The sequence below is a fragment of the Filicampus tigris genome, chromosome 7 (assembly GCF_054856515.1).
Source record: "Filicampus tigris isolate MCC_2025a chromosome 7, RoL_Ftig_1.0, whole genome shotgun sequence".
NCBI lineage: Eukaryota > Metazoa > Chordata > Actinopteri > Syngnathiformes > Syngnathidae > Filicampus > Filicampus tigris.
Window position 1 is genome coordinate 7,879,318 of NC_141223.1, and position 12,967 is coordinate 7,892,284.

At 41.3% G+C, this 12,967-nt stretch overlaps 1 protein-coding gene across 4 annotated transcripts in view; it reads right to left on the reverse strand.

The window, feature by feature from the left end:
• The window catches only part of arap1 (ArfGAP with RhoGAP domain, ankyrin repeat and PH domain 1), a 42,889-nt gene extending 32,471 nt beyond the window's left edge, over nt 1-10,418 (reverse strand). For 3 of the 4 annotated variants that reach the window (XM_086035722.1, XM_086035721.1, XM_086035723.1), the window contains exons 1-2: nt 10,271-10,418; nt 1,235-2,253 (exon numbers count right to left, since the gene is read on the reverse strand). In XM_086035722.1, coding sequence (XP_085891848.1) covers nt 1,235-2,211 — 977 coding nt within the window. In that variant the 5' untranslated portion in view covers nt 2,212-2,253; nt 10,271-10,418. Of the gene's footprint in view, nt 1-1,234; nt 2,254-10,270 lie in introns of those variants that run through there. The other variant, XM_086035720.1, reaches the window with a different exon arrangement.
• Nucleotides 10,419-12,967: the final 2,549 nt, after the last annotated feature.

Here is a 12,967-nt window from a genome sequence, read left to right on the forward strand (position 1 = left end):
GAGTGGGGAGGAAATGACCGGTTAACACAAAAAAGGGGAGGCGGCAACAAAGCACACTGACAATGACACAAAACAACATGTGAATGTGAGCCATCACAAGCAAAACTGTGAAGATTCAAAGAAGAACATGAAAATGACCTTTTCATCCATTTCCCCACCCTCTCAATCTCTCCGTTCCACTCACAGCATAGTTTGGAACATGTAACTATTTTTGTTCTCTATAGCGACTTCCTCCCTCTCACTGCAGCTACTTCCTTTATAAGAGAGAGCAGAGTGCATAGACCAGGTGTGCTACCCAAAAGAATTACAGACTACATGTACTAGTAACTGAAATCTCAAAAAAAGCATTGTTCAAAAAAAAAAAAAAAACACATGGTATTTTCTCAGCTTGTGTGGCTCTGATGCGCATTATATCATTGTGTCCAGGCGGTGGCAGTGTTGACTTCTTAAACTAACTTTCAATTAATAAATCAGATGTATTTGCAACCTCGAGGTCCAGGCATAGGCGAACTATATAAAGTAAATAACAGCATTCATATATCCAGATACCCCAATAGAGTACATACACATATACTAATTCGTTTCATAAAATAGACAACCAGCTATATAGCTAAGTCTTCCTATCATGAGACTGGAATCTTATGGTAAATAACCATGTGTTTGACAAGTACTAATTTCATTGTTAGACATTTATCTGTCAAATTAACTCATTCACTGCCAGAGATTTACAGACCCTCTTTTACCCTAACGTTTGAATTTTTTTTTTTAAATATATAAATAAATTCCTTGAACTGAATGGCTGGTCTGTGAAAAGACAAGTAAATTCGCCAATGGCAGTGAATGATTTAATTCATAGATTTGAATTCTTAGATTGACCTGCAAAGTATTGACTTTTGCACTTACAAACACTTCACTTCCACTAGCCTACCTAGGTCTGTTGAGTAATCATCTCAGAGCATCAGTTTGGCTACCTTGATTTTCTAATCACACACAATTTCGTGGCAAGGTTCTTAGCAATGAATACATGAACCCATCGAATCTCACACACCATCTTGGCGAAAACACATTTTTTCCTACCAAAATTAATCTTCTGCCCAAATTAAATCAGGAAGTGTTTTTTTTTTTTTTTTTTTTTTTTTTTTATGAAAAGCCAAGTATGTTTTGAGATGGTATTTGGTGTAAAACCTTGAGAACCACTGCAGTCAAGGTATGCTAATAGGAGTAGCAAACTTACCTTTCAATTCTAGAAGGTAGTATAGGATGCCTGTTTGGAATTTTTGGGGGCCCTCTTGGTGCTGCTGGCCCAACTTTTGGAGGGAGAGGTGGAGCATTTCCCTCTTGCCTGGGCGAGAAGGTTAGCATTTTCTCGCTTCTTGAATTTTGAGCCGGCAGGTGAACGGAAGATGTCTGAGGCTGAGTTCGGGAGGTGGGGGCCCATGATGGGTGGACAGTTTCTTGCGTGGAACATCGAACGTGTAAAGCTGCCTCTTTGATGAGCGACTTGGTGTGATGAGGTGTGGTGGGGCTTTGCGCCGGGGATGAGGGCGTCAAGGCCATTGTGAAGCGTTGTGGCGGGCAGTTCAAGGTGCACCGTGGGGGCACTGGTGGCAAAGAGGTGTCACAAGATGGGAAAATTAGAGAACTGGCTTGAGAGTCTAATACGACTGGAGCACTGGAGCGGAACCTCGTCCTCTCTTTTGGAACTGGCCTCTTTTTCTCTGCATCGACGTCCTCTTCATTATGTTCAAGAGGTACCATCCTCTCCGTCTCACTAGTTTCATTTCTCATCCTGGCTTGTCTGTCCCTCGGGACTGGTTTCTCTCTTCCTCTGGGTGCAGGATCAGGGTCATGTGCGTTTTCCTTCTCAGCTTCATTCAGAAAACCTTTTTCCTCCACGACAGATATCGCTCCCGCGTTCAAGGGTCCATTCTCCTCCATGAGTAGCTCGTGCTCTGCTCTCGCAGCCGGTACAAAGACTGGCTGTGCCTCAAGTTGTAGAGAGGTGACATCTCTAGTTTTGTTCAGGCTGGCTAGGATGCGTCTCCGGTGGCCCGGAAGTGATATTCCCATGTGCTCCAGCTGATCCGCTGTGAGGTTTTGACATTCCGCTAAGGTCGACAGGCCTGCCGTCTGAAAAGCTTTGGAGTACTGTTCGAGACGAAGCCCACTTAACCAGTCCCACACGGTGACTTCAGACTCGGGCTGAGACATGGCGATGCAGTCTTTCACACCTCAGGTCACGGTCCATGTAATCTGGGGAAGAGAGATCAATGTAATCTTAGTACGACTACTCAGAATTTAGCGGCCCCATTTTAAAGCAACCAGGTATACCGCTTTTACCTCACCATAATAACAACCCATTTATTTTGATCCCCCGATGAATCGCTTTATATAGAGGATATGATTCATGTCGTTGCCATGACCACCCGCAGATCAACTGCTTTAGATGAAGGCACAGCCACAATCAAGTTGTAATTTAGAGAGGGGAAAACGCCTTACTTAGCTTCCACTGCCCTCTACCTTTTGGTACAGCAGCTTCAAGTATCCAATGGAGTAAATCACATCAAATGAGCACCATAGACAATGGATGAATGGCGATAGGTGGAAATTCTTTCCTTTCTGTTGTTTTAAAATGAAAGTTGACTCTAAAAAGGGATTTGTAATGACACAAATGGTACGATAATTTTCACTTCTTTACTCTATTCAAGAAAAGACACTGTGCTGCCAAATGTAAAGAAGAAGTTGTGGAAGAACAAGGAAGTGTTAATAACTAGTTGACAACAAATCATTTTTGACCAGTTTTGCAATTATCAGTATCTTAGCATCTTTCCCATGTTTGTGTCTGTCAGAGCCAAAAAGTAAGATAAGCAGATTGTATATCAACAAACGACTTGGGTAAAATTTAATGTGCCTTTTCCAATATGATTACCTCTAGGCTGAAGTAAAATTGACATAATGATGCCTCATGACTAATTTGAGGATTATTCCATTAGGCAGCCAGCAAAGAAACACAATCACACAACACAGCAGAGCACTTTGAGAGGAAGTGCAAATTACACCACAAACATTGGCACACACAGCATCCAGTTCACCACAATCAAGCTATACGGATACCGTAACATCTGCATCCTTTTCTCTGCCACCCAAATCAGTTTTTCTAAAACAATTTGATAGGGAAACCGCCAATGTTCACATATTCACAAACATACCTTGTCATGTCATTGCTGGAAGGAACTAGAAATGCATCGACCCACCAATATTTTCACCACCAAAGCAGGTGATTTTGGGGTTGCCACGACAATGACAGTTGACACTATTCACTTAAAAATTAGAAGCTAGCGTACCACTGAAATAATGTTAGCGGGACAATGACAACATACACAACATGATGGCAGAACTGGAAGCGTGAGATCAAGGGGCGAGGAAAGAGCATCCCTGCAATTGTAGAAATACTGCACAACAGAAGAGCTAATGTTGAAACAAGTGCAATTTCCTGACAGTTTGCACGAACTAGAATAGGACAGTCTTCTGAACCAAAAGCACTTCTGTCGATTAAAATGAAAAGAACTTCACGGTAAATTTACACTAAATCATTTTTTTTTTTAAGTAGTGTGTTAAATTATCCTACATGCGCATATCCAGACAAAGTTAAATCCTACACAGCCACAAGCAGAGCTGGTCAACGCCTAACGTGTGCCGTCCTGTACATTTAATCGACCAGGTGTTCCCAGTCCATCCCTCGTCGGCGACAGCCAATAGGTGTCGATAGGGGTGGGCGATATGACGATATTAGATCGTGAAGCGGTTTAACGTGTTCGGGATCTCATAAAACCGAAAGATGGTTTGATTCGTCTACATGGCACATTCTAAACAGTTTAGCTCTATGGCGGCTCAAAGCCGCTGACGCATACCCGACCAACCAATCACAGCACGCACAGTGCACGGTACGTGACACTCCCCGCCTCCCTGTTTGTTTGTATAGCGGGAAGCTATAGCGGAAAGTCACCACAAAACAGAGTTGGTCGCGAAAAATAACTTCACATCCACAGTGTCGATTTGGTTTGGCTTTTCCTCGGAGGAGAAAGCGCAAACCAGTTATTTGCAAAGTTTGCAGGGACTCGGTTCGGACGTCAGATGGCAACACGACAAACCTGTTTAATCACATGCGGAGAAAGCACCCAAAAAACTATGCCGACAGCCAAAGCAAACGGAGATCAGACACATGCTAGGCAGAGGCAGTCGCTAGCTCCAAGCTAACACAACCCACGGTAACACAGTCATTTAACAAGAGCACTCCATATGAAAAAACAAGCAAGCGGTGTAAAGAAGTAACTGAGGCAGTGACTTATTACCTTGCTGAAGACATGATTCCCATTAAAACAGTGGAAAACGAGGGCTTTAAAAGACTCTTCAAAGTACTAGGCCTGCGTTATGAGCTGTGTTTTTATGTTTACATTATGTTACCTTTTATGTTTACATTCACTGCACATTTTGATAAAAAATGTCACTATTCAAATTAAAACCTGTTCAGAATGCTTAGCTGACTTAAAACGTCATTTTTTTAAATATGTTTTATATGTTTAACGTGAGGAAAATAGTCAGAAATGTGCAAATTAGTCTTAAAAAAAACGATGTAAAAAAATAATAATGATAAAATCATGATTTTATTTTTTTTAAATTGTGATATGATATTTTTGCCAGATCGCCCACCCCTAGGTGTCGAGAACATAATCTATGTCACAAGCAGGCATGCAGCCAAACAAAGAAAAAATATGAAACAAAAACAACATACAATATAATTTTATTTAAATAGCGCATTTCATAACAGATAGAGCTGTAACAAAGCACTTTACAAACAATACCATAAATAGAACAAAAACAATAAAAGGCTGTGATACATGTATTAATAAATATAGACATAAATAATATATAAATAAAATATAAATAATGAAGCCAAGAAATTGAGATAAAACACTATATACAATTGACACCGGAAAAGAGCCGAAAATTTCAGGTCTGATCAAAAGCCAGAGAAAACAAATGTGCCTTCAACCGGGTTTTAAAAATGGACAGAGAGGGGGCTTGCCTAACAACCAATGGGAGGTCATTCCAGAGGGAAGGACCAGCAGTTGAAAAGGCTCGATCCCCTCTGAGGCTCCTCTTGGTCCTCGGCACCTATCTGTCCCTATTACGCAACAGAAACGGAGGTAATAATAAGTGGGCGTTACATTATACGCTACCTAAATGATAAGCCATTAGTGGGGACACATCCTCTTTCTGTGCTGAGTTAATTCAAACTCAGCCACTGTGAAGCTGTGAACCAGACGTCAAAAAGACACAGATCTTGACTGCATGGGCAAACAACCATTCATCCAAAAAAAAAAAAAAAAGGTCAACACACTTCTTTAAAATGCTGAGGTCGACATTGGGGTTTGCCAATTGAGCAACGGCTGACATCCTTTTTCCAACGTCTTTTGCCTCACTATTATTTACAATCCGCTGTAGTTTCCTCCAGAAGTGTTTTACTTTCTGCACATTTCAATTAATTTAGGTCCCCACTCTCTCCTATTGTCTTCATATTCACCTCCCACTGCATCCCTCCCGGACACAAAGCAGCCAATAACAGGGTCTCTGTACAAGCTTCACAATGGAGCAGTCTGTTGCTTGGGCAAGTGCGCGCACACACGCACACACATGGTGAGGGAACACTGTTAGCCTCTGGTCACACATTCTAAAACAAGTAGTCACTTAATAAAGTGTGTGAATAGGTGATGGGCTGCCTCAGGCAGTGTTTCAGGCTTCATATCCCCTTTTTGACAAATACGCTGAGCCAGGGTGTACACACACACAACACAAGACTTTCCTTTTAAACACAAGTCATACAAAATGACGAGGTTAAAGGTCACAGCCTGTTATAGGGCTGAAAAAAAAGACATTGGGTTCACCTGCACAATCTAATGAGATCATTTTAGTATTTATGTTATTATTCCATGAAGAAATTCTGCCTTTACAAAGATGATAAAGTTCAGTTTGACTAACAATGTTAGAGATAACAAAGGGGAAGTCAACCCAAAAAATTTCTTCACCATAATATGTTGCAGAGTTTCATTATGTATTTAATTGCAGCTTTTGATATGGGAGACCACAGTATTCTTCTGGCTCATTTACAGCACCAGGTTAAGTGGTAACGAACTAGAGTGGTTTGGACCCAATTTGGCTGGCAGGACTTTTTATGTTGCTCTGGGTGCCGCTCTGCCCCTCTATCGTATGGTGTTCCACAGGGTTCTATTTTGGGGCCCTTGTTGTTTCTATTGTATTTGCTGCCGCGAGGTTCCATCCTACGAAAACATGGTATTTCCTTCCACTGCTACTATATGTGGGTCCTCGGTTTGCAATTGCAATGAGGGTTTGTGCTTATAGTAGTAGTATCACTTGATGAATGAAGTCTCTTCTAACATTTCATTTGCATGTATCATTCATGTCAATATCGCATCGGATCGATATTGGTATCGGACAGTACTCTAGGCTGCAATATCGGTATCAAACCACAGACAGCGACGCTGACCATTAAAGTACCTTCTCCGCATGCATAAGATGTAATACCCTTCCGTACCATCGGCGGCGGTAGTCACCATTTCCCATGGTTAGAAAAATGCAACCGGAAAGCTGTTGGCCGGGGGAGGATTATAAAAATGTAAACAATGCATTCAGCTATATTCTTCGCTCACGATGAACTCCCGCGCGAAGTAAACCATCCCGTTCTTGACACGGTATTGTGAAATACTTACATTGTCAACCCTCGCTCTTGTACTTGTAAGAAAATTAAGGCGGCGGAGGCGTGCTCACCGTCTTTCCGCATTTGTCACTTCCCGTTGGTGATCCGAGCGCTGATTTGCTAGCTAACAGCCAATCAGAGTGACCAAATGTCACGACTGGCGACGCCGATTCGACATACGTAAACGCCCCCAAGACGCTTACAGACGGTTTACGGCACTACGACGGTGGCCACTACACCAAACAGACGGCGCATTCAGACGCCACGACGCTTCACGACCGCCGACGTCGGTTTGGTCTATCAGGGCTTTATCATGCAGCAGGTTTCTTTGTTTTAGTTTTTCTTTTCTTAAAATGGCCATCACATCCCAGAATCCACAATTGAAAAAAAACTGTCTTTGCAATCTATTCCATGCGTATAACAGAGCTGATAAAGCCATTTCCATGTACTGCGAGGGCATTGTTGCAATGTCTACCAAGGTACTCTATTCTATTTAAAGGAGTTCTGCAATTGAGCCTCGCAGTGGTATATTGCAGTCGCTACTGTGGCCGTCGTTGTTTTCATGTTAGACTGATGCTCAGGATGGCGTGTCACCGATGTGCTAACGAGAGCAGACCATCAGTTAATGAGATCAATGATTGTTTAGATCTAGTATTCTGCCATCAGCACCATACAAATCTGCCAGTCATCAGGTGCAAACCAAAGTAAACACACAGGCCCATAACACCAAACCTAAAACGCAAATACATTTAATTGTATGCCTACGATATTTACTGTTATCATTGTAGCTCGTTATGAAATGACAAGAATCCATCCACGCAATGATACACCACCAAACAATCAATGAATTGTGATTGAGTGAAATACCAAGTGATAATGCACATACAGTCCTGCACAATACACATTATGGTTGGTTCTAGCCTCTTTTTTTATGTGAAAGATACAACTATGAAGAGAACATGGTAGGGTAATGTATATTTTCATTTTCTTTCCCAGTGCCAATGTTGTTAATCACACAGACACAGATAACATTTGATTCATTATAAAGCACAACTAACTTTTTTTATTATATAGCACCATAGAGCAACTGTAGTTATTCACACTCCTTTGTTTCCGAATCAAGAACTTATACACGGTACTTTACACTAGTATGTAAACAAAAAGAAAAGGACATCTGCTCATTATGCAGCGTAGAATATAACATACTGTATGTAGTAAGTTTCACTGTTGGCTAGTCGTCCCAACTGATTCCTATCAAAGTGTTTCGATGTACGGAATGGCCATACAAAATCCAGAAGAAAACTCTGTCTGAAAATGACGAATCCACTCACCCCTGGACTTGCTACTGGCTTTTAGCCCACTTTCAACGCCAACCTATTCATGAGTCAGTGCTGCCGGTAAAGAAATGCATCCCAGCAATGTCCTCTAGTCCAGTGAGCGCGCCACTGCGGGTGCGAGAAAAGGCACATGCTTCTTACTCCTCAGTGAACAACATTTCACACTGATCCAAAACAACATTATGCAATCGCTTAGTAATGTGTACAAATTTCCATACGCTATCAGTCAAACGTTTGGACAGTTTCTCAATCAATTGCGAGAAAGTGTGTCCAAACTTTGGACTGGCAGTCTGTTTGCTTTCAAGCAACTATGGACTGTATTAGGATAATATCCATACAGAAAAAAAAAAAAAATCACCAGTCCTTTTCTCCTGCACCACATATTATGCCCACTGGGTTGTCTTGAAAATGTTTAATACCAATTAGTCACATTTTTTGTAGACCACATTTTTTCAAGAGTTATTAATTTAATCTGCATAGATGTACATTCTGCTTGACATGCCTCTCAATTCCTGTAACAAATCCCCACTCTCAATGTTTCATTGAAATGACTCAATCCTGAGTAATCCAATGAGTGCATGTGACGAGCAACTGAGTAGAGGGAATAAAAGGGAGGAAAAAAAAGTGAGGAGACTAAAAGAAAAAAAGAGATCGGTTCAAATGTCAGGCTCTTTTGCCTTACATGCTCATCCATTGTATGTCTTTATGTTCATATCTAATTAACTCATTCACTGCCAAGGACATATCTATTTGTCTTTTCACAGTCCAGCCATTCAATCCCAGGAATTTATTTCTATTTTATTTTTCAATTTTTTTTTTTTCAAACATTAGGCTAAAAGAGGGTCTGACGATATCTGGCAGTGAATGAGTTAATGTCACAATGAACTTTCTTTAGTTGTTTTTTTTTAAATATCTTTATACCACACCATTCTTGGGACCTATATGCCTTCACAAAAATCATAGTTTTGACTGACACTTTAGAAATGTTGATATTACACTGTTAGTTATTATGATTATACTCGTTACATAGAACTGCACAGCTTCATACTGAGGACCAAATCTTGAAAAACACCTCTCCAGCATGAGGCAATGCAGTTGTACAGTTCTACACCACTACAAACAGCATCTAAAACGGATACGGTTACTAAATTGTTGATTGCAATGGAAGTCATTTGGGTGCAGATGTCAAATTCGAAGCAAAGGCAAGATGTGGGTGGGCGGGGTTTTGGGGGGGTGTGGGGGGTACCGTTGGGGGTCGTAGCCCTTTGTGAGTTGGGTGCTGAACCCCCCCCATAAGAGACTCAGAAATAATTATAGGCTTGTTTACTACTATTACATTATATTGTAGTATAGTACAATCTTTTTTCCACACCTAGCTATACAGCAAATTTGGTGTCCAAATTTTTTGTTTTTTTCCAGAGTACTTAGCATTTCAAGTAAATTTTCGAGCCAGGTGAAAATGTTTGATTCCTCTGTTTCTGAAGAAAATAATTGTTGTTTTTTTCAAGAAAGTATTCTCTTAACTGCTTAATATATGTTATATCGAGAGAAACCCCTAAATAAGAATGAATACCTTAAATCTGAAACCACAAATAAACGTTTTACTAAACACACAAGTGCATTTGTCTTTTATAGCTTTTGACCTCTGTGGCTCATGAGTGCACTTCAAATGAGTTTTGAATAAATTTCATTAAAAAAAAAATACAAATAAACTATCATATTGCGCTTATGATCACACATCATTCATATGCAATCGGCATAATTAAAGCACAAATCAGTGCGGTAGCACGGGAAAAGCCCAAATCAGCGACTTTGAACGAAAATGCGTGTTGCTGAATTGCAAGGAGCTTAACCCGAACGAATTCCACTGGAGATCAACCTGATGCTCGTTACAAGTCCACTGGCTCGGTACTTCACAAAACATTATTTAGCGGCTGACAAGCAACCTACACCGTTAAATGGATGTAAAACTGACCGCTCCGGTGTTGTCGTTGATATTTGACATTTGATGACGGTAGTTCCACCAACACAACGAACACTGACGAGCTGCCCTGTGAATCACCACACTTTATTATCGTTCATCATTACTGTCTATCAGCTGCTGTGGCAAAGTTGGTTTCCAACGGTAGGTGGAGGAAAAGTTATTGAATCGTCTTACCGTTTTAGTCACCGGCCGAGTAAAGTAACTTGTGCCCGAGGCTCGACGTCAAGTCAACCTAACATCCTCAACAACAGCGACGCCAAATAGCGGCTCACATTTTCTCACGGGTGCAAAAAACCAGCTACAAACACTTCACAAACCACACGCTAATCATAACTAGAGTGGAGGTACATTTTCAGTTCCGTTTGATTATTTCAAAATAAATCTATGAGCTACACACAATGCGTTGGATATTTTATTTTTAAACGCCTCGAGAGGTGAATTTCCGTCGATTTACTTATTATTATAGTTAGTTCAGTGCACCTCGGATTGTCAAAAAGTGGTCACGTGGCCGGTGGGAAGCCGTGGACAACAAACCACTCAAGCCAAAGTGAGTTACGACCCCTCATAAAGTTGACCTTATTTCTTATAAACGCTGCATACGCCTCCATTACATAAAAGACAACAACAAAACATTTAAGAGACGATTACAGAAATCCGAAATGTCATCGTATGAAACAATTAGCTTTGTATACCCACATATTTAGTGAACTGCATCGCATTGTCACTGTGTAATGTCGCATTTTTATTTATAGAATTATCAATTAAATAGGAAGAACTTGAAAAGTAACGTCATTTCTTCAGCACTTGCAGGGTCTAATTTAACCAAAAGAGGGCGACAACACACAAGCTATTGGCCGCAGTTTGAAAGGGCAGCAGTTTCTCACTGCTTGGACATAGGTTTGCATGTTGTGAAGATGTTATTGTCCCAAAACCCCGATTAGTTCAGACTACCAGAAGATCCCAGTGTGTTGAAAGTATTTTCACGAATGGGGGCAGCACTTCATACACGAAACTGCGTGTATGTGGCACATGGACACAATCAAATACAATTTCCCTCCAACCCCGTTTATGTTACCAAGCAATCAGGTATATGCCAATTATCAGAAGCTAACGCTAATCTGTTCGTCCAGCATCTCACGGCAGTTCTGCTTACCTTTTTGGCTTTGGTATGGTAGCAGGAGCGTTGCACCTGGGCAGTGTGGGTGTTTCTGCAAGACTGGACATCAAGGGCCTCCATATGATACAGTATAGTTGCTTGAAAGTGGCTTTGGATCTTTACCTAGCCTTTGCCACTGTGTTCTGCAGGAAGAATGGTTCACTCACAGTCACAAGCAGATAACTCATGATTCATTTGCTCGTTTAATTTCACACTTGATAACTTGACAGTTGCACCAGGGACATTCTTTGTGGTGTAATGCTTGTGCATGCAACAAAACTATAACACAATACAATATAAAGAGATAACCCCTTTGAAAATGACTGCAGTACTTGTTTTGATTAAATGAAAGCTACATGAGGGAAAACCCCAAGTGTAACGTTTTTGAGGACTAGCGACAGCATCTTTTTGGAAATGAGTGGGAATGAATGGGGGGGGAATAGAGGAGATTGAGGAAGACGGGAGAGCTAAAGAAGCAAGATAGGAGGGAAAGGAAAGAATATATGGCAGAAAGAGGTGAGGAAAGCAGATAGAGTAAAGGGTAGATAAAGGAAATGGAGGGGGTGGGGTGTGATGAGTCATCGCCCATCTATCAGCCCTGGTGGGCCGGAATACTGCAGGGTTGGCAGTATGACACACACGCACACAGGGGGATGCTGACTGTCAAATTGCTTCCGCGTCTCCTACTGTGGAGGCAAACTGAATGAATGACTGTAACATGGATGCCACCGGGCTACAACCATATACCTAAAAACGCAAGCACAAAATACACGCATGTACATGATGTTGGCCTGAGTGAGGGGTCTCATTTAGACCGAGGATGGATGGTTACAAACAAAGCGCTATGAGACAGCTGCAGGCCGGGAGACAAAGAGAGCACTTCAGTAGAGCTGTACACGCCTCATTCATACTTTATTAGGCAGTGCATATGCAGGCATTGCGAAAAAAGGTAAGGGAAAGACGAACGGACGTGTGGGGGCCGGGGGGGATATAAAGCCACAGTAAAAAGGCATTTTTAGCCTAATAAGAAACTTTTCTCATCGACATGAATGTGCCATCTCTCCAAAGGGTTGATCACAGCGGTTACCATGCCAACAGAATGGGGGACACCTAAATTGAAATCTACTCCAGTGTGCAAAGTCTCACATGAAAACTCACTTATCCCACTCACTAATCAAAGTCAGTGATTTGTTCTCCGTGCTGGACACGTTTAAAGAATATACTGTATTTAAAAAAAAAAGAAAAAAAAAAAAGAAAGAAAACACACACACAATTTAAAACAGTTTCCAAATGTTTTGAGTAAAAGGTCGTTGGTCAAAACTCTTCCATTCTAGCTGAATTCGGATGAAAGATGGGGGACACCCTGAACTGGATACCAGCCCATCGCAGACCCCATATAAACAAACTAATTTTAACACTGATATTCGCACATATGCAAATTTGAGTCTCCAGTTAACGAGAAGCATGTTTTGGGGTCGGGGAGAAAAACCAATGCATGATGGGATGAACATGGAAGTTTCCCTGAAAGACTGTAAAAACCCATTAACCAGCATGGATAAGCGGTTTGGATAATGGATGGATGGATGGATGATTGAGCAAGTCAATCATTCTTTCCACATCACCATCATCATACAGTAAATGGGCCTAATAAGGCATGTAAAACACATGCAATCATGCAGGCAGACAAACACACGCACACACACAAAATAATGACT